The 22,252-nt window shown below is 40.9% G+C and overlaps 2 protein-coding genes across 3 annotated transcripts in view; one reads left to right on the top strand and one right to left on the bottom strand.

Moving 5' to 3' along the window:
• ZNF200 (zinc finger protein 200) overlaps positions 1 to 8,522 on the top strand; it is a 15,093-nt gene extending 6,571 nt beyond the window's left edge. For both annotated transcript variants that reach the window (XM_055339562.1, XM_055339563.1), the window contains exon 5: positions 6,464 to 8,522. In XM_055339562.1, coding sequence (XP_055195537.1) covers positions 6,464 to 7,227 — 764 coding nt within the window. In that variant the 3' untranslated portion in view covers positions 7,228 to 8,522. The remainder of the gene's footprint in view (positions 1 to 6,463) is intronic.
• Positions 8,523 to 13,780: 5,258 nt separating this feature from the next.
• LOC129519769 (olfactory receptor 1F1-like) lies at positions 13,781 to 19,939 on the bottom strand. The gene is given in 5 exon segments (XM_055340631.1): positions 13,781 to 15,425; positions 15,427 to 15,819; positions 16,072 to 16,149; positions 16,315 to 16,462; positions 19,863 to 19,939. Coding segments are annotated over 2 exon segments (954 nt in total). The 5' UTR covers positions 15,817 to 15,819; positions 16,072 to 16,149; positions 16,315 to 16,462; positions 19,863 to 19,939; the 3' UTR covers positions 13,781 to 14,861.
• Between the last annotated feature and the right edge of the window lie 2,313 nt (positions 19,940 to 22,252).

Below are 22,252 nucleotides of genomic sequence, written 5' to 3'. Positions count from 1 at the left end.
CTTGCTATCTCTCTGTCAAATAAATAAAATCTTTTAAAAATATGATAATTTTTTTAAGTTGTAATTTTTTCTAGACTATACCCTGTATCAGAATTTATAGTATAACCTAAAGTGTTACTCAGAAGAAAATTTATGCCTGTAAAAACATATAATAATTTAGAAAAATGAAAGCAGTTAAGCCTCTGGCTCAAAATTAGGAAAACAATAAGATAAAGCAAAGCAGGAAGAAAGTATTAACAAATACAAAATTAGAAATCAATAAGTTACAAATAGAGGAACTGGGGCATATGGGTGGCTCAGGTTATGACCCCAGAGTCCCAGGATCGGGCTCACGTCAGATTCCTTCCTCGATGGGAAGCCTGCTTTTCCTTCTTCCTCTGCCGCTGCTCCCCTTGCTGCTTTCTCTGTCAAATAAATTTTAAAAATGGAAAAACTTAAAAAACAAAAAAGAGGAACTAATAAGTAGAAAGATTTAAACAGAAATAGATAAATTTCCAAAGAGGAAACTGGAATTGTCAAAAATCCCTAGCCCTCACCCAGGTAAAGAACCAGCCTCGATTTCACAGAAAATTCTTACAAATCTTTAAAAACTAGACCATTTAAAATGCTATGAAAACTTTCAGAGTAAAAAGAAAAAGAAAAACTTCCATTAGTGTAAAAAAGATACCACAACCTGATAAAAAACTGTCATGATCAAGTAAGATTTTTTTTTAAGATTTTATTTATTTATTCATGAGAGACACAGAGAGAGGCAGAGACATAGGCAGAGAGAGAAGCAGGCTCCATGCAAGGAGCCCGATGTGGAACTCGATCCCAGGTCTCCAGGATCACGCCCTGGGCAGAAGGCAGGCGCTCAACCACTGAGCCACCCAGGGATCCCATAAAGTAAGATTTATTCCAAGAATGCAAAAATTTAATAATAAAAAGTCTATTAATCTCTTTTATAATAAGAGAAAAATCTTATTCTGACAATTATCGAAAAGATATCTTACAAAACAAAAACCCCTTCAGAAGAACACTTAACAAAATAGTAACTAATGGATACTTCCTTAATGGAACAGATATGGCCTACATCTGTTTAATGGGAACATTGGCAGGCATTCCCACTAGAATTAGAACCACAATTGCATTCTAGGACAAGGTTAAGACAGGATTTGGACCCAGGAGCAGAGTTTGGAAGAAGATGGATTTGATTTTAGATGAGGTTGAATCCACAGTAGGAAATAAAATGAGACTGTTCTCTGGGCACTTGAACATTAGGAATTGGGGCTCACACGTAAAGACAGAGATTTGGGAGTCATCAGCATATAGCTGACATTTTAAATAGTAATATTAAGTAGTTTGGAAAGGGAAAAGTGTAAGGAATTAACCTTGTAGGGACAGGAATCATAAGAGAATCCTTGACACAGGAGGATAAATGTGTGTTTGACACAGGAACTATCTCATTGAAGCCCGCTATCACTACTATTTAATACTGTGTTTTAGGTATTAGCCAGGGCAGGTAAATGAGAAAGAAATTAGATGTATAAGAATTTAAAAAACAGATAAAACCGCCTATTACATATGATACAATTCTATAACTGGAAAACCCTAGAATATCTGAGAATTATAAATGAGAGCATTCAGTAAGCAATGGAATGAATTATATGGAAATCATTAGCTTTTGTACCTGCAGTCACTTAGAAGTTATAAAATAGGAACAAAAAATATTAAACACCTATAAATAAACTTAAATATGCAGAAATTATGAGGAAAACTTCAAAAACACTTCTAAAGAACACAGAAGTGGATTTTTTTATTTTAAACATTTTATTTATTTATTCATAGAGACACAGAGAGAGAGAGAGAGAGAGAGGCAGAGACACAGGCAGAGGGAGAAGCAGGCTCCATGCAGGGAGCCCAATGTGGGACTCGATCTGGGGTCTCCAGGATCACACCCTGGGCTGCAGGCAGCACCAAACCGCTGCGCCACCGGGGCTGCACCACAGAAGTAGATTTGAATGAGTGGGAAGAAATACGGTGTTGACTACGAAAATTTAACATTAAAATGTCAGTTCTCCCCAAGTTGATTTAGGAAATAAGTGAATGTGATTCCTTTAACAATACCAGTAGGATTTTTCCCCCTGGAACTAGACAACCTGTCTAATTCAAATGGAAAAATAAATAACAAGTAACCAGGAAAACTGAAAAGAGCATCAGAGCAGAAGGGACTCATAAAGGTGTTGGGACAATTCAGCCATTTGGTGAATCATACCTTACTTTTGCACGCCAAGAAAAAGCCCCTTAGGAATACAAATGACCCATAAACACATGGTGTACAACCCTACTCATATTTAGAAATGCAAATTAAATCTCTACCAAGTTACCATCTTTTTTCATCTATCAGATTTCTAGAAATCAGAAACTTAACACATTGGTGGTGAGGTTGTTGGAACTGGTGGACATGCAAAATGATACACTCCCTCTATGTGAAAATCTAATTACCAGTATTAAAGATGCATTTGCCTTTGATCCAACAGTCCCACTTCTGAGAATCTAACCTACAGATAACAGCACACATTGAAAATAATATGCAAATGAGGTTATTCATCATAGTATTGTTTGTTAAAACACAAGGTTGGAAACAATCCAAGTATCTCTGCAGGGGACTAGTTGAATATGATGTGTCCACACAACATACCATGATAATTGCCCTGCACCAGAAATAATGATCAAAATAAAGCAAGTAGCAGACATATATATAGTATACTACTTTGATACAAGAGAGGAGAAAGGAAAATCCATCATCTAGAGAAACAATGGAAGAATAAAAAAGAATCTAGTAAAAACTGGTACCTATCTGGGAGATGAGTACAGTGAATGGGGGACAGGGACTAGAGTAAGACCTTTTCATGTTTAGACTTTTGAACCATATAAACCATATAAACCATATGTTAGTTCCTAAAAATGTTTATCTTAAAAATTAATATGCTGGAGCGCCTGGGTGGCTTAGTCAGTTGAGTGTCCAACTCTTACTTTGGCTCAGGTCATGATCTCAGAGTTGTGAGATCAAGCCCTGTGTTGGGCTCCACAAAGGGCATGGAACCTGCTTCCTATCATTACTCTCCCTCTGTTCATGTGCTCTCATGTGTGCTTTCTCTCTCTCTCTCTGAGATAAATGAACAAAATCTTGGGAAAAAAGAGAACAAAATAGGGAAATCTGCTATCACTATTAATATTTGACTGGAAGAAGCAAAAGGACATAAGGTTAAGATGAATAAATATTGGCGGTGGCTAAGTTGGTTAAGCCTTTGGATCCGGTCATGATCCCAGGATTCTGGGATCGAGCCCTGAGTCTGGCTCCCTGCTGAGCAAGGAGCCTGCTTCTCCTTCTCCCTCTTCTCCTGACTTGTGCTCTCTCTCTCGCTATCTCTGTCTCTGTCTCTCTCAAATAAAATGTTTTTTAGGGGATCCCTGTGTGGCTCAGCGGTTTAGCGCCTGCCTTTGGCCCAGGGCGCGATCCTGATGTCCCGGGATCGAGTCCCACGTCGGGCTGCTGGCATGGAGCCTGCTTCTCCCTCTTCTTGTGTCTCTGCCCCTCTCTCTCCCTATCATAAATAAATCTTTTTTAAAAATATTTTTTAAAAAATTAGTATAAATATCCGGAAGGGAGGGAACAAAGTATGGTTTGTACTTAGAAAATCTAAAAGAATGAACAAAAACATCTTTAATATAAAGTAGGTAGGGAATGTATAACAATAAGTTCTTAAATTAAGACAAAATGATAGAAGCTGTCTTTCAAAAAGGCTATAAAATAGTAAACCACGGCAGCCCGGGTGGCTCAGCGTTTGGCACTGCCTTCAGCCCAGGGCCTGATCCTGGAGACCCGGGATCGAGTCCCACGTGGGACTCCCTGCATGGAGCCTGCATCTCCCTCTGCCTGTGTGTCTGTCTGCCTCTCTCTCTCTCTCTCTCTCTCATGAATGAATGAATGAATGAATAAATAAATAAATAAATAAATAAATAAATAAATCTTTAAAAAAAATAGTAAGCCACGTTTTATTGGTAAATATAAAAGATTCTTAAGGGGATCCCTGGGTGGCGCAGCGGTTTGGCGCCTGCCTTTGGCTCAGGGCGCCATCCTGGAGACCTGGGATCGAATCCCACGTCAGGCTCCCGGTGCATGGAGCCTGCTTCTCCCTCTGCCTGTGCCTCTGCCTCTCTCTCTCTCTCTCTCTCTGTATGACTATCGTAAATTAAAAAAAAAAAAAAAAAAAGATTCTTAAGTATTAGAGAAACATAAACCTAAATGGGAAAACTAAAGTCATATGAAGATATTGAAGCCCTTCAAATTTATTTATAGTGTGCAGAGTCAAACTTTTATTTATGTTTTATTTTTTATTTTTATTTTTTTTTACTTTAGAGTCAAACTTTTAAAAAGGATGTTCTGGCTGATTTTTACCAATATTAGACATGTTACAAACAATAACATACAGTGTGATACTAAGCTCCAAATGTATTAAGAGTTAAATGTAAATATAAGTCAAAGGAATGGCTAGAAAATAGGAAATTTATCAGATTTTGTTTTTTGAGGGTTGTTTTTTTTTTTAAGATTTTATTTATTTATTCATGAGAGAGACACACACAGAGAGAGAGAGGGAGAGCCAGAGACAGGCAGAGGGAGAAGCAGGCTCCATGCAGGGAGCCCAATGCGGGACCTGACCTAGGGACCCCAGGATCACACCCTGGGCCAAAGGCAGGCGCCAAACCGCTGAGCCACCCAGGGATCCCCTTTTTTGAGGTTTTTAAAAAGATTTTTTATTATTTGAGAGAGAGCAGAGCTAGTGGGAGAGACATGAGTTGAGAGGAGAGGGAGAGGAAGAAACAGACTCTCCACTAAGCAGGAAGCCTGATCGGGGCTCGACCTCAGGACCCCAAGATCATGACCTGAGCCCAAGGCAGACACTTGACAGACTGAGCCACCCAGGTGCCCCTAAAAATGTATCAGATTTTGAAAGACTGATACTTTTTTATGGTTTTAAGTTGTGGAGTTACAGAAGACTTCAGTTAAATATTTACTTTAGGGGTGATTGACACAGGGATTAAGATTTGCAGCATGTAGAATTTATTTAAATTTATAAAAGTCTCAGCTCAGGAACACCTGGGTGGCTCAGCAGTTGAGCATCTACCTTTGGCTCAGGGCGTGATCCCGGAGTCCCGAGATCGAGCAGTTTTAAAATTGGTACAGCTTCTTTTGAAAGAAGTAGGCAGTCTTTGTCAAGAGCTGTGATAAATATTGCCATATGCTTTGACCCAGTGTTTCATTACCTAAAGGAGTAAATGAAACAGAAAATGCCTATTGGTATGAAACTGTGAAGTCCAGCAAAGATGCATATTCTAGGCTGTAGTCAGCCACATATAGAATGATTGATTTAACCCTTTATTCTCAGCAAGTTGCCCAGAGTTCAGAGGATCCCTTGTCGTTCCACCTTTTCACAGAATACTTTTTTTTTTAACTTTGTTATCTAGTATTTATTTATTTATTTATTTATTTATTTATTTATTTATTTGAGAGAGCAGAGCATATAAGTATGTGAGTGGATGGGGGGGATAGGGAGGTAGGGACAGAGGGAGGGGGAGAAGCAGGCTCCCTGCTCATCAGGGAGCCTGACCTGAGGCTCGATCCCAAGACCTTGGATCATGACCTGAGCCAAAGGCATCTCAACTGAGCCACCCAGGCACCCCTGTTATGTAGTCTTTATAATCTGTTATTTTATACAGACTTTTGAAGATACAAATACAGAAGTCTACAAATCATAAGTGTACAACCTCATATTTTCACAAAATGTGTACATTTGTCTAACCACTCAAATGGACTATTCCTAGCACCCGAGAAGTCCCTCTTGTGCCCACTGCCCAATAACTCCCATTCCTCCCCTAAAGAAACCACACTTATTTCTACCATAGTTTAGTTTTGTCACTTGTGGTAATCACTTTAATGCCCATATAATCATCCACTGAGTGAATGTGATATGCCTTCGTTATTTTTAGTCATTTGAATCGTTTCCAGTTTTTCCCTATATAGGATATTATAGTAGTATCTAATTATATATCGTAATATTTAATGTAGTAAAAACCTAGAAGTAACTCATCTTACTGTTCACTTACTAGCCTTCTAAAGAGAATGAGTGGTACCTTTTAGTATTTATGTCCTTCATTCCATGGTCCTAAGCTCAGTGCTTTACACAGAATATGAGTATGTACTTGGTGAGTAATTAGTGCCTATGTCAGAAAGGAAAACATGAAATCTTTCAGTGTAGTCCCACTCATTTTGTTAAAAAAAAAAAAAAAAAGACTGTGTGCTCATATTCATAGATTTATCAGTCATATATTCCACACTGCTGTTTGATGAGAAATTTAACTTGTTTTTTCCTGAGTGGTATAACATCCCTCAAAAGTTATTAAATTCTCTTTGTTTCCACAGTCAATGATGTTAATCCTGAGAGTGAAGATCTTCAGAAGGAAACTGTAGAGAATGAAAATCATAGAGAAAAGGCTTCTGATTGTAATGAAGTAGATTGTTCTGTGGTCTCTGAGCAGTCTCCATATTTCCATAAAGAAAGACTAAATACATCTTTTCCAAAGCAAAGGAAAATTAGAAATCTTCTAGTTACCATTGAAAATGACACTCCACTAGAGGAACTCTCAAAATATGTAGATATCAATGTGATTGCACTTACCCGAAATCGGAGAACAAGAAGATGGTACACTTGCCCACTGTGTGGGAAACAGTTTAATGATAGTTCTTACCTTATTTCTCACCAGAGGATTCACACTGGAGAAAAACCCTATGACTGTAGTCATTGTGGGAAAAGCTTCAATCATAAAACAAACCTTAATAAACATGAACGAATCCATACAGGAGAGAAACCTTATTCATGTTCTCATTGTGGGAAGCACTTTCGTCAAAACTCTCATCGGAGTCGCCATGAAGGAATCCATATAAGAGAGAAGATGTTTAAGTGTCTAGAATGTGGGAAAACCTTCCCAGGGAACAAACAATTTGTGCTTCATATGCAGAGTCATGAGGCTGTGAGGCCGTATAGTTGCAAAAAATGTGGGAGAAGATTTGGTCGGCTGTCCAACTGTACCCGGCATGAAAAAACCCACTCAGCATGTAAGACTGGAAAGCAGAAATGGGATCAAGAAAGGTCTGATGATCCTGCCTCAACCCGAAATGTTTTATAAGGAATTCTGAATTCCCAGGCTGTCTGAAAAGATTACAGATATGTGAAAACCTCATTATAGCCAAAATTGGACAAATACCCATCTTGGCTGAAACCTCAAATTTTTAGAAAATTCACAGGGGAAAACATCCTCAAGGGCTATACCTCAGCATCCACACTTTCTGGATTAAGGAGCTTTCTTTTGTGAACTTATACAACAGTGTGTAGGCCACAGATTTCCTTTCCCAAAAAAGGCTTCAAACATGAGTCTGGAGGCCACTCACCTGCAAGGTGAACAGAGTGACTCGTGTACGGAAAGTGTATCCATCCCCACCCCACCCCACACACACACATAGGAATTCACACTTGAGAAAAAAATAATGCAAAGGTCCTTATCTGGAACAGTGTTCCCCTAAAAGAACAAAACTACTGATTTGTTATGCCAACAGCTTCTATTAGCAATTCACTTAACCTTCTAAGAATACCCTGTTAAAGCTTAAGTGTTGAAAGGGATTGTTTACTTTGGAATATAGGAAAATACAGCATTTGAATGTCAAAGTCTGTCATTTTTATGTGATCTAAATTAACAGTTGATCTCAACATTTGCATTTTGTAGTGAAAAGTAACTTTCACATGAATACTTTTCACAACATAAATGTCTACTGTTCTTACTCTATTTTGCCCAGCTATTGCTCAGACAGCTCTCTCATGCCTTTCCATTGCCAAAAGAAGTTTGGATCACTCAGGCCCAGCCACCCAGACCCAATACTGGAAAAGCTCTTCAGAATCCTGTCGGTCTGATGAGCCAAGAAGAAAACCTGGCTACAAAGGAAATCTAAGAGCCTGAAGAGAAGGAAGACCTTGGCTTAGACCCATGACTGGTCAATAACCTTACCATGTGCTTAATTTCCCTTGAAGCAGTCACCAGACCCTTGGCAATGGGTGGTCACTACCTCACAAGCAAAGTGTTTTATTTTTATCACTTGTCTCCAGTGGCTTGCTCTCATTGCCCCTCAAAGAGATGAGATCTCAAAGAGATGAGATTCCAGTGTCTTCATTGCCATGGCTATTTGTTCTCTATCACCTCATACCCAGACTTTCCTGACTTGTCTGCCCAGAGGCAGGGCCAGCGGTGCCTTCACGGAACCGATCCTGTGGTGTGTTATTTTAAAGATTTTTTTTTATCAATTTCTCCTTTTCTTTTAGGTTTCTTAAAGTTTTACATTGGTATTTTGATTGAAATAAGTTAATCCTATAAACTATTGGGAAAACTTGCTACCTTTATAAATTTTGTTTCCCATCAGAAACATGCCTTTCCATTTATTAAAAAGTATCATATTCTTGAATAAATTTTTCTAATTTTCTTCATGTAAGTTCTGTACAGTTTTGTAATTGTAAATAGTTTTTTACTTGCATTTTTCTAGTTGATTACTATTCTTACATAGGAATTATTTTTAATTATATATGTGAAATTAGCCACCTCCATTGAATGTTGTTAATTTTCAGTAATTTCTCAGTTCTGGTATAATTTGTGGTCCAAATTATACCATCTACAAATAATAGTTTTGTTTCTCCTTTTTTGTTATTTTTTAAACATGTTCTAAGCTTTGTTTTGGTTCAAAGCATACTAAAAGAAGGACATTTGATGATATAGTTCAATCCTGAGCCCTAATTCAAACACTTAAAGGATAGTTTTTGTGTGTGTGGCCTTTATTGACTTTGTATTTCAAGCCTACAGTACCCTTTAAAAACCAAGGACAAAATTGGCTGCCAGCAATGTTATTCTTTTATTTCTTGAGAAGACTGGCTGGTGTCTGCCTGGTTATCATGCCTAGAAACAAAGGGTAATTGGCTGCTAGGCAGTAACTGAAGAGGGTGGGGTCTGTTCTGTCCCTTATGCAAGGGTTTGACCACACAGTCCTTGAGGCCTGTCCACGTGTGATACTTCATGACACAAACCCCTCCTCACAGGTGCCATCTGTGCCCTGGGCTGCCTGACTTCCCTGCACCTACCCCTGGACCCTGGAGGATCTGGAACAGAATGAATGTTTCTCACCCCTGCCCTTGAGCTCAGAGCCAAGATGCCCAGGGACAGCACCTCAAAGAGGTGCTCAATAAGGAGCTGACAACCAGTTAATGAAGAACAGTAAGCGTACACGGATAGTTTTCCAATAGAGCAGCAAGGGCCAGTTAGAACATCTTAAAGACCAGATATCCAATTCCAGTAGCAACTACAAATCAAAGGTATACATCCCCTAAAGATGTATAACAAGGTCCTGAGCTATAAAGGGAAGCAACACACCCATGGAGTTTCTTAGAGTGGGAGGTGGGGGAGGAGGGGGATAGAAAATCTTTACAATCAAAAATACATACACAGCCCCACATTGACAAGTGCTAGGAAGGAAAGGATTCTAGAAGAGTGTTAAAGGTGGACTTTCCAGAGAGGACTCTGGGGAAATGGCCTTTAAACTGAGACCAGATGGATGAGATAGGGGAGGAAGGACAGCAAGGAGATAGTCCAATAAGACATGAACAGATAATTTTTAGATAAATGGCTACAGGAGGTATGAAACAATCTTCAGGCTTACTAGTAATCTAAGAATCATACATTTAATGAACAAAATGTCATTTTGGGTCTATTAAATGAACTCTGTGTGTGTGTGTGTGTGTGTGTGTGTGTGTGTGTGTGTAAATGTTTGGCTTGGCAAAAGGGGAAAAATAGCATCCATCTATTGTGGCAGTGTTAAAATTATTACTGTGGCCCACCAATTTATCTTCTCAATACAAAAAAAAATAGGATATTATAATACTGAAAATCAAGCAACCAAAATGAATATTATATAGCTAATAAGAAATAAAACTTTTATCTTAGTTGGCAGGGTGAGTCTCATCCTCTTTCCATTCTTTCTTGAGCCCATTCCAATTTCACTTTCAATTCTGACACTTCACTGAACATTTATAGATTATTTCATCCAATACTAGCAGAACATACATTCTTCTCAAGTGCATGTGAAATATCACCAAGATGGACCACATCAAGGCCATGAAAGAGTATGCTCTCAGATCACAGTGAAACTAAACTAGAAATTAATAACAGATAACTGGAAAATACCAAAATATTATGGAGATTTAACAACACACTTCTAAATAACAGGTCAAAGAATAGAACTCCAGAAAGTTAAAAACATTTTGAACTAAATGAAAATGGAAATACAACTTATCAAAACTTGTGGGATGCAGTGAAAGCAATGCTCAGAGGGAAATTTATAGCACTGGATGCATATATTTAAAAAGATCTAAAATCAATAATTTTAGTTTCTATCTTGATATCCACAAAAGCACAGAAAATTAAATCCAAAGTGAAGAGAAGAAAACCCATAATAAAAAATAGAATAGAAATCAATGAAATTAAAAACAGGAAGTCAATAGAGGGAACCAACAAAATCAGAAGCAGGTTCTTTGAAAAGATCAATACAATTGATAAACCCTTAGCCAAGCTAACCAATAAAAAAAGACAAGCAGCACAAATACTGTCAGAAATGAAAAAGGGGTCATTACTATGAATCCTTTGGATATGAAAAGAATACTAAAAGAATATTGTGAAAATTAATAAAAGGAAACTTCACTTTTTTTCTTAAGTAGGCTCTATGCCCAGAGTGCAGCCCAACACAGGGCTTGAACTCAGGACTCTGAGATCAAGAATCCAACACTCAAATGACTGTACCACCCAGGCACTCCAGGAAACTTCACTTTAAAAGGAGTAAGGAAAAAAAATAAATAAATAAAAGGAGTAAGGAGTCCAGGAGGAGAAGCTCTCACACCCTACCACTCCTCATCAATTACAAACCCAACAGAAAGAGATGCCTTGTGAGTAGATACTACTTGACTACCTCAGCAGGAGAAGAAAGATTTACTACTGGCCCAGCAAACCCAGACAATGACAGAGAGTCACAACTCAGCCAATGAGGAAGCACAACACAATGGAACTCCCAGTTTACTCTCTGCTTATAACAGCTCCTCCCAAACTCCCCACCTTTCTCTATAAAAGAGCAGTCTTCTGCTTTGTTTTCCCGGATTGCCTATGGTTTTGCCATTCCTTGCATGTCCCAAATTGCAATTCACTCCTATTCCCAAATAAACCCACTTTTGCTGGTAAATGATAGTTTTAAGATTAACATTATGAACAGTCTATGCCCATAAATTTTATATTGATAAAAGGATAAAACAGGAATAAATACAATTATAAACATATATGCACCTAACAACAGAGCACCAAATTACATGAAACAAAACCTAGTGGGTTTTTTAAAGATTGATTTATTTATTTAATCTATTTATTTATTTGAGAGTGAGCACACAGGAGGGGGAAGGGCAGAGGGAGAAGGAGAAGCAGGCTCCCTGCTGAGCAGAGAGCCCAACATGGGGCTCAATTCCAGAACCCTGGGATCATGATCTGAGCTGAAGGCAGAGGCTTAATGGACTGAGCCACCCAGGTGCCCCAAGCGGATGGTTTCTTTCAAAATTTAAGGAACAGGGCAGCCCTGGTGGCTCAGCGGTTTAGTGCTGCCTTTGGCCTGGGGTGTGATTCTGGAGACCTGGGATCAAGTCCCACGTCAGGCTCCCTGCATGGAGCCTGCTTCTCCCTCTGCCTGTGTCTCTGCCTCTCTCTCTCTCTCTCTCTCTCTCTCTCTCTCTCTCTGTCTCTCACGAATAAATAAATAAAATCTTAAAAAAGAAAAAAACCACCAAAATTCAAGGAACAGGTATTTTCCATATTATTATGAAGAGTTTTTGGATATAAAGACTAAAAATTGAAATGCTGCCATTTATTCCATTAGGCAAACATATCAATACATAAATATGATAAACATAAAAATCTCACATTAAACTCAGAAACAGGGATCCCTGGGTGGCGCAGCGGTTTGGCGCCTGCCTTTGGCCCAGGGCGCAATCCTGGAAACCCGGGATCAAATCCCACGTCGGGCTCCCGGTGCATGGAGCCTGCTTCTCCCTCTGCCTATGTCTCTGCCTCTCTCTCTCTCTCTCTCTGTGTGACTATCATAAATAAAATTTTAAAAAAAATTAAACTCAGAAACATACTCTGATTCTGAATTCTGTTTTGGTACAAGATGTCATTTTACCTATCTCTCTGAAATTAAGGGACACTATCCTATTTTCTTCTTTGTTCCTCAAAATCCAGGGCATTCTGTTCATGTTTTAACCAGTTGTTTCATACATTGGTCAGATTTTTATGTTCTACAATCATTTTTGAAATTAATTTTCTCATACTTTTAAATATATTTCCCTTATGTTTTGTTTTAGTTTTTTAAAGATTTTATTTATTTGTCCATGAGAGACAGAGAGAGAGGCAGAGACATAGGCAGAGGGAGAAGCAGTCCCCTCACAGGGAGCTCAATGTGGGACTCGATCCTGGAACTCCAGGATCACACCCTGAGTCAAAGGCACGCTCAACCACTGAGCCACCCAGGCAACCCCTTTATGTTTTATTTTTATTTTAAGATATTATTTATTTACTTACTTACTTACTTACTTACTTACTTTATTTATTTATTTATTTATTTATTTATTTATTTATTTATTTATTTATTTAAGAGAGAGAGGCAGACACACAGGCAGAGGGAGAAGCAGGCTCCGTGCAGGGAGCCTGATGTGGGACTCCATCCCAGGTCTCCAGGATCATGCCCTGGGCTGAAGACAGCGCTAAACCACTGGGGCTGCCCTGTGTTTTATTTTACAAGCTGACTTACTAGTCAGCATATTTTCCTAGAACAACTTGTGGAAATATAGAAGTCCAGTAAAATAAAATTATGGAGATTACATGGCAATTTAGAAAAGCTTTATTATAAGAAGTATTGTAGAAAACCAAGATATAAATTATGTAAAATATCTTAGTGTACTGACATAAATTGAAGGCAGGGTGGAAAAAAAGATGTTGATTGACATGACTGAGATTCTGGAAGATATTTCTTTTTTTTTATTTTTATTTATTTATGATAGTTACACACACAGAGAGAGAGAGAGAGAGAGAGGCAGAGTTAGGCAGAGGGAGAAGCAGGCTCCATGCACCAGGAGCCCGACGTGGGATTCGATCCCGGGTCTCCAGAATCGTGCCCTGGGCCAAAGGTAGGCGTTAAACCGCTGCACCACCCAGGGATCCCTGGAAGATATTTCTTATTTAACTTACCCATATTCCTGTTTTAATGCTATGTGACACAGAAAGCTCAGGTAAGATAAAAAATAATTAGCTTTAATGCATGGCAAAATTGAGGGTTCTTGGGAGCCCTAAAAGAACACTTCTCGGGATCCCTGGGTGGCGCAGCGGTTTGGCGCCTGCCTTTGACCCAGGGCGCGATCCTGGAGACCCGGGATCGAATCCCACGTCGGGCTCCCGGTGCATGGAGCCTGCTTCTCACTCTGCCTGTGTCTCTGCCTCTCTCTCTCTCTCTGTATGACTATCGTAAATTAAAAAAAAAAAAAAAAAAAAAAAAAAAAAAAAAAAAGATTCCTTTAAAAAAAAAAAAAAAAAAAAAAAAAGAACACTTCTCTTTCCAGCCCCAACACCACTCTGGCCCTCCAGTAAGATGTGATCCTATCTCTGTGTCTCTGTCGTGAGAAAGAGAAATCAGCCCTGACACCCAGGAGTTTCCTGGTATTCACAGCTAGGTGAATTCACAGCCCTAACCACAGCCAGGTTGGTGCTCTCCTGATGAACACGCAGAATATCAGTACCACACAAGGCTACTCTGTGACTGTTAAGGATCGGGGCAAAAAGAGACTATAATTATGTCTGAACACAAAAATATGAACACTGTCCAAGCCACAGAGATGACCAAACTCCTTCCCCTACACTGTCTGATATGAGTCACTGGTACTTCTTCACTAATCAAAGCTTTGGCCTTAATCTACTCTTCCCTCCTAAAGTATTTTTTAAATTTTTTTGAGAGAGAGAGTGTGTGTGTGTAAGCAGCGCGGCAAGGTGAGGGGGAAGGTACAGAGGGAGAGAGAAATGAGAGTCTCAAGGAGACCCCCTATGGAGTGCAGAGCCCGACACAGGGCTTGATCTCACCATCCTGAGATCAGGAACTGAGCAGAAATCAAGAATCAGATGCTTAACTTAATCAGCCACCCAGAAGCCCCTCCTAGATAAAATATTTTCAGAATACTCAATCAGAATCGTCACCACTACGTGATAGTATGTAATCCAGAGCACAGACTCAATTCCTTATATCCTCACTAAATTCACCTCACGCAAACTTAAGTCTTTTAGTAAGTCCTGTCTAGTCCCTTCCCTTTTTTTTTTTTTTTTTTAGTCCCTTCCTACTAACATGCTAACATGCCTCACTATTGCCCATGGTATGTATTCTCCTTGGTGAGCCTAATAAACCAGAATTATTCAACAAGATGTATGTTCATTGTGGGTTTGGGCTGGAGGTCACTGACAATTGTAACAGGTTATTTGGTATAGGATCTCTCTTTCCATCTTTATCCCAAAGCAAATAGATCAAGTTTGACCTCCCAATTCCCATAATGATAATAATTCTCATAATAGAATTATTCTCTTACCAATGACAATAACTAAGTTTTGCACAATAGAAAAAAAAATACATGATCTAATTAGTTCCCTCCAAGATTTTCTTAGCCCATTTCATTACCAAGTAGAAAAAATTTCATAGCAAGCACTTTTCCAAGAGCCCCTTTTATGTCCTTGTTTCTCAGGCTGTAGATGAAGGGGTTCAGCATGGGAGTCACCACACTGAACATTACAGCAGCTGCTATATCTGTCTCAGCTAAGTGGGAGGATAAAGGATTGAAATACACAGCAATGATGGTACCATAGAAGAGAGAAACCACAGCCAGGTGGGAGCCACAGGTGGAGAAGGCTTTCCATCTTCCCTTTGTGGATGGGACTCTCAGGATAGCACAGGTATTGCGGATATATGAAGCCAGGATGCAAATAAAGGGAGTGATCATGATCAACCCTGCTTCAAAAAGAATCATCACCTCAGCAGGAGGTGTGTGTCAGCAGGAGAGTTTCAGGAGGGGCATCGCATCACAGAAGAAGTGGGGGATGGCATTGTCTCTACAGAATGAGAGTTGAGCCATCAGCAGGGTATGCAGTAGGACATCCAGGTTGGCAATGACCCACGACCCAGCAACCAGCAAGGCACAGAGCTGGTGGGTCATCTTTGTTGAGTAGTGTTAAGGGGTGGCATATGGCTACAAAGTGGTCATAGGCCATCACAGCCAGGAGGAAATGGTCCATGTCCACGAACATGAATACAAAGTACATCTGTGTGAGACAGCCAGAGAAGGAGATGGTCTGAGTGCCAAGTAAGTGGTTGGTCAGCATCTTGGGAACAGTGGTGGAGGAGAAGCAGATGTCCACAAAGGACAGGTTGCTGAGGAAGAAGCACATGGGGATGTGCAGGCGGGAGTCCACGCTGATGGCCAGGAGGATGAGCAGGTTTCCCAGGATGGTGGCCAGGTACATGCTCAGGAAGAGCACAAAGAGAAGTTGCTGCTGCTGGGGCTGCCTGGAGAGCCCGAGGAGGAGGAACTCGGAGACACTTGACTGGTTTGCCCCTCTCATGGACTGGACACAGATGCAGAACAGAAGCAGAGCTCAGAAACCTAGAAGCTATGACTTTGGGTACAACAATCCAAACTCTAGCTATGTAGTCATGTTAATAAAACCCATAGTAGAATTTCTCTGTCAGGATCCACCCCTAGTCTCTATAACCTCAACGTCAAACTCCTAGTCTGACATGACACTGGTCCCACTGGACTAATCTTGAAAATTTTATCAAATACAAAAACAAACAAAATACAAAAACAAACGGCTCACCGGGACAAGTAAAACAGTTATTACTGAGTGTATCTCAAGCTCCAGCTGATGGGTTCAGGACTCTATCATTCCCTGGATCTGGAAGATGTAACAAAGGAGGTTCTTCAAAGAACTTCCCCTATTAATAACTATATATATATATATATATATAAATAATTTACCCCATTAATATATATAATATATATTATATTTATATATAATATATATTATAAATATATTTATATTAATCTGTTCCAATCTTACCTGGAAGAAATTGGTATTGTTGATATCAAGGGCTCTTCACCTTTGGGGAACCAACCAATGCTTTTCTTTACTGTAAAGTCTGGAGACTATTAGAGATATTGGTAGATCCTCAATGAGTGAGAAGCAGAAGTTCATGGCCTGAGCCCTTCTGTGGAGAAGGATGTTTGGGGAAATTAGATACAGGTATTTACAGTGGCTTCCATGGCCACTGGGACCAGATTCCCTGAGAGCCTCGTTAGAGACAAGCAGAAAGTAACTGTCCCACCTATTTCTTGGCCCCTGTGGACCGAACAATAATGACAAAGTATAAGTATCTAACCCCTAGTTCAGATAAAGCAATCTGGGTAGAGATGAGACACAGAGAAAATTCACTGAGATCTCAAATTGCATCACTTTGCTGATCTGGGCTTATATTTATAGATTTGAAAATTCAATTGTTAAAAGATTTGTCTTATTTTCTTACCTCAGAAACAAATTATTGCAGTGTTACCTTAATGAATTCCCTTTTTCTTTCTTTTTTTAGATTTTATTTATTTATGAGAGACACAGAGAGAGAGGCAGAGACACAGGCAGAGGGAGAAGCAGGCTCTCTGTGGGGAGCCCGATGCAGGACTCTGTCCCAGGACCCTGGGATCAGGACCTGAGTCAAAGGCAGATGCTCAGCCACTGAGCTACCCAGGAGTCCTGTTCTTTTTTTCTTTCTTATCTGGTCACTTACTCTATACAGTTAGTGATGCATTTACAGATAGGGATGCAGGGTGGGGGGTGGCATTACACACTTGCACTAAATCCTTAAAAACATTTGGTGTATGGACACCTGGGTGGCTCAGCAGTTGGACATCTGCCTTTCGCTCAGGGTGAGATCCTAGAGTCCAGGATAGTCTCAGGATGGAGTCCCGCATCCGGCTCCCTCCAGGGAGGCTGCTTCTCCCTCTGCCTGTGTCTCTGCCTCTCTCTGTGTCTCTCGTGAATAAATAAATAAAATCTTTAAAAAAAAATGGTGTAAAGGATAATCTGCCTGTAATTGGAAGGTGGCAGTAGGGAAGATATCTATCAAGGAGAGCATAGCATGCCATGATTGAGAAACTGTTTTGGATGGCTCAGCAGATTAGTACCTGCCTTCGGCCCAGGGCGTGATCCTGGAGTCCCCAGGATCAAGTCCCGTGTCAGGCTGCCTGCATGGAGCCTGCTTCTCTCTCTGCCCCCCTCTCTTTCTCTCTCTCTTTCTCTGTGTGTGTCTCATGAATAAATAAATAAAATCTTAAAAAAAAAAGAGAGAGAAACTGCAGGTTCCTAGAGTAGATTCTTTTGCGGTATCTTCCTGGCTCACAATGGATCACTGTTTTGTGAGAATGGTCCTCTAATTCACAGTCATAGGGGTATGGAATTCCGGAGCCCGATTTATACTCCAACACCTCCTGCCTAGGGAGGAGTCATGGTCGGATTAGGGAACCTGGAACTGAGGCTAAAGACAAGTGGGTGATTCTCAAGTTTTTCCTTTCTTTTTTCTTTCCATCCCTCCCTCCCTCTTTCTTTCTTCTAGAAGTAGCTGGGGGAGGGGGGACTTGGCCTGAATATGTTAATCCAGAAGCTTGCAACTCTCTCCTGACTGCCTCATTGATGGAGAAACAAAGCCTAAAGAGAAGAGCAAAAAATTCAAACATAGAGAAGTAGAAATGAGTTGGACAGAGTACTAATGGGTGTTCAGTTCATGGTTCATGTACTTTTCTGATGATTGGCTATATCGTGGTCTTACTAACAATTCTTAATTGCAAATAACAAAAATCAAGTCTTACTGAGTTAAGCAGAAAAGTATTTCTTGAAAATGATGATGGATACCCTTCAAAACCACTGAGCAAGTGGAGAACCATGCTAAGAAGGTCACACACCAATGGTAATGGCCCAAATCACATCACAGAACTGGTTTGATAAGCATATCACTATTTCTGCTGCCATCAAGCCTCAATGTCATAGTTCATGGCCTAACACAGCTATTGCTGGACATAGGATGCCATCAGCAGCACTTGGTAGTTCATCTTGCTGCAATGGCTATCATTGCTAGAAAAGGTCCTCCTGGTCTCCCCCTCTGAAGTGGATTCAGGTGTCTGATGGGTAGTCGTATGCCCATGTCTTAGCTGCAAGAGGGGCTGGGAAATAAATTCTTCTGGGTTTCCTGTTAGGGAGGAAGAAGTTGGCTTTTTTTCTCAATGAAAATTAGATAGGAAATTACCTAAGCCTTAGAAGGGGTACAGAAGTTGGGAAGCCAAAAGGCATCATAAATGCCCACTAGGGGCAGCCTGGGTGGCTCAGCGGTTTAGTGCCGCCTTCAGCCCAGGGCCTGATCCTGGAGACCGGGGATCGAGTCCCACATCAGGCTCTCTCCATGGAGCCTGCTTCTCTGCCTGTGTCTCTGCCTGTGTGTGTGTGTGTGTGTGTGTGTGTGTGTGTGTGTGTGTGTCTCATTAATAAACAAAATCTTAAAAAAAATGCCCACTAGAATCCACCTCTCCAGTTACACACAACATTAACACATACCCCTCTTACTAATTTATGCTTCAGTAGAAGACACACTATCTAGCCTAATATAATTCAACTATACTTCTCACAATATGGGAACAACTCAAGCCCATCAGTTACTCTATCCAGGTCCATAACAAGGATCTCAGTTACTCTAATCATGTTCCCATCATGACATTCTATTACTTCTGAATGAAACTTGAAAGATAACCAATAACTACATATCCTATGTGTATGTAAAACAGAGGGACAAAGTAGAGAAAAGAAGAAGAAAGCTAGAGTGCAAAAATACAGAAATATACATGTAACAAAGCAAAGAGGAAACTATGACTGCATATTGTAGTCTTCATATCCACAGGTAGCCATGAACCCTTAGTTGTTATTAATAATTTTCCTTATCCACAATCTAATCCATGTTCCCATTGTCTTTAGCCAGCATCTCGGCTGTTCAAGTTTTTTATTTTTTATTTTTGAAAGATTTTATTTATTTATTCATTCATGAGAGACAGAGAGAGGCAGAGATACAGGCAGAGGGAGAAGCAGGCTCCCCGAGGGGAGCCCGATGTGGGACTCAATCCCGGGACTCCAGGACCACACCCTGAGCTGAAGGCAGACTCAGCTCAACCACTAAGCCACCCAGGTGCTCCATGTTCAAGTTTTTTTTAAATCTGATATAGTTAACCCAAAATTTCATGTCGGAGAGATCTGACCTCCTTACAACCTTGCCATATAATATTATTGTAGTCTTTCATTAGCTGCCATCAGAGGATGTGGTCATTCCAGAATCCATTCCAGGAGATCTTTCCATCCATAATCCTCTCTGCTACTAGTGTGTAACAGCAAAACTATTTTTTAGTCATATTCAAAGTCATAACAATATTAGAATCTCTTTTTTGGTCGGTTTATCCAGCACCAAATTGAACCCAAATTGACCAGCAAGTCTCCTCTGCAGAGCCCAGTATCATTGGGATACGAAGTAAAATTTTGTAAGTAGATTATTAGGTATTATAAAAAGTAATGCCCACTCCTACCTCTCGTTTCCTTGCCCCATAGGGACGCCTGGGTGGCTCTGGTTGAGCGTCTGCCTTCAGCTCAGGGCATGAACCCGGGCTTCTGGGATCAAGTCTCTCATCGGGCTCCTTGCTGGGAGCTGCTTCTCACTCTGCCCATGTCTCTGCCTCTCTCTCTCTCTCTCTGTGTCGCTCATGAGTAAATAAATAAAATATTTTTTTAATTCCTGGTTGGTAGAAAGTTCAGCAGATACTGTCCACTGGTATGAAACTTATGTTGTTTTTTTAAAATAGATTTAATGTATCTATTTGATGGGGGGGCACAAGCAGGGAGATAGGCAAAGGGAAAGGGGGAAGCAGGCTACCCTGAGTAAGGAGCCAGATATGGGGCTCGATCCCAGGACCCTGGGATCATGACCCAAGCCCAAGGCAAACACTTAACCAACTGAGCCACCCAGGTGCCCCTGAAATTGACATTGCATCCTGTAAAACAGCACCCTAACCTCACAGGGTAACCTCAACTCATGCCCAAACTGAGTATTTTTTTTAAAGATTTTATTTATTCATGAGAGACACACACAGAGAGAGGCAGAAATATAGGAAGAAGGAGAAGCAGGCTCCATGCAGTGAGCCCCATATGGGACTCGATCCTGGGACTCTGGGATCACACCCTGAGCCAAAGGCTGACGCTCAACTGCTCAGCCACCCAGGCATCCCCTGGTAATGGTTTAGATGAATGTTTCTAGTCAGGACTTGTCATGAGACTGCAGATAAGTTGTCACAGAGACTCAGTCATCTGAATGCTTGACTGTGGCTGGAGGATGGGCTTCCAAGATGGTACCCTCACACTACTTGTGGCAAGAAAGCCTCAATTCCTCACATCAACTTCTCCATAGAGCTAACTAGTTTCCCAGAGCAAGTGATTCAAGAAAGCAAGGTGGAAGGTGCAATATCTTTTATGATGGAGTTCCTACAGTCACACAACATTTTTACATGTTCCGCACAACATTTCCACAGTTCCACAACAATCTGTTTACACAGTTACATGGACAGAATGGTTATGTTCACACAAAATTCATGTTGAAACTCTAATGCCCAAGGTGGACAGTAGGAGGCAGGGCCTCGGGAAGGCGATCCGGTCATGAGGGCAAAACTCTCACTAAGGGTATTAGTGCACTTACAACAGAAGGCCTGAGGAAGCTCCCTTGTCCTTTCCACTATGTGAGATTACACTGAAAAGATCGCCATCTATGAACCAGAAAATAGGCTCTCACCAGACACCAAATGTGCCAACATCTTGATCCTGGATTTTCCAGCCTCCAGAATGGTGAAAAAAATACATTTCTCTTGCTTATAACTACACAGTCTATGGTATTTTGTTACAGCAGCCTGAATGGATTAAGACAAAATCAGCCCAAGTCAATGTGGGAAAGGATTACACAATACCAGGATCACTGGGAGCCATCTCGGCAACTAGTTATCACATTCCTTCTATTAGGGATTTATTTATTTGAGAGACAGCGAAAGCGAACGAGCACGTGAGCACAAGAGGAGGGGGAGGGGCAGAGGGTGAGAGACCGAGAGAATCTAAGCCAAGTCTCTACTGAACAGGGACCCCAAACTGGCGCTCCACCCCCGGACCCTGACTGAGATCGTGACCCGAGCGGAATCAACAGTCAGATGCTTAACTGACTGAGTCGTCCAGGCGACTCACATTATAAAGTCAGTTCCTAAAAAAAAATAATAAAAATAAAAAAATAAAAATAAAAAAATAAAGTCAGTTCCTTGCCTGGAAATGATGTTTGTGGGATGCAGATGGCATAGATGCATTCACCCCTAATGTACAACCTCCAGTCTTTAAACCTCACGTTGATTAGTGTCTCTTTGTGTATATTACTTTCCTCTTCTGAGCGCTTCCGCTCACTCCCAGGTACCTATGCTCTCAAAGGTTTCTACCTGTATCACACCACTTTCATGATATCATCTTGGTTAAGTGACAAGTGATACATACGGAAATCACCTGGGCGTGCGGTTAAAGCGAAGGTTCGGATTCGGAAAGTCTGAGATGCGGCCCGAGGTTATGCATTTCTAATTAGCACCCAGGCTATGCCTGGTCCTCCGAGTAAAGAGACGCCCGTTTTTCCGCTGCTGGCTCCTCAAACTCGCCTTTGGAAAGGATATGCGAACTGGAAGTCAGGCCTTAACCTCCAACGGTCTCAGCCTGTGGAAGCAGGAGATAGGCATCCTGAACCCCTGTGCCCCATCCTAACTGGGGAGGACGGTGGGGCGGAGCCCTAGGGACCGAGGCAGGTGCAGTGCCGGGCTCTGGGACCCGCCCGTTGCCCAGGTTTTCCGGGCACCTACCCCAGAGCCCGACTTTACGCCGTTTCGGGGGGAAAAGATTCAGAGCC

Source organism: Nyctereutes procyonoides, unplaced genomic scaffold (genome assembly GCF_905146905.1).
Source record: "Nyctereutes procyonoides isolate TBG_1078 unplaced genomic scaffold, NYPRO_anot_genome, whole genome shotgun sequence".
Taxonomy (NCBI): Eukaryota; Metazoa; Chordata; class Mammalia; order Carnivora; family Canidae; genus Nyctereutes; species Nyctereutes procyonoides.
Note: the sequence above shows the minus strand (reverse complement) of the source record. Positions and strands in the feature narration are given on the sequence as shown.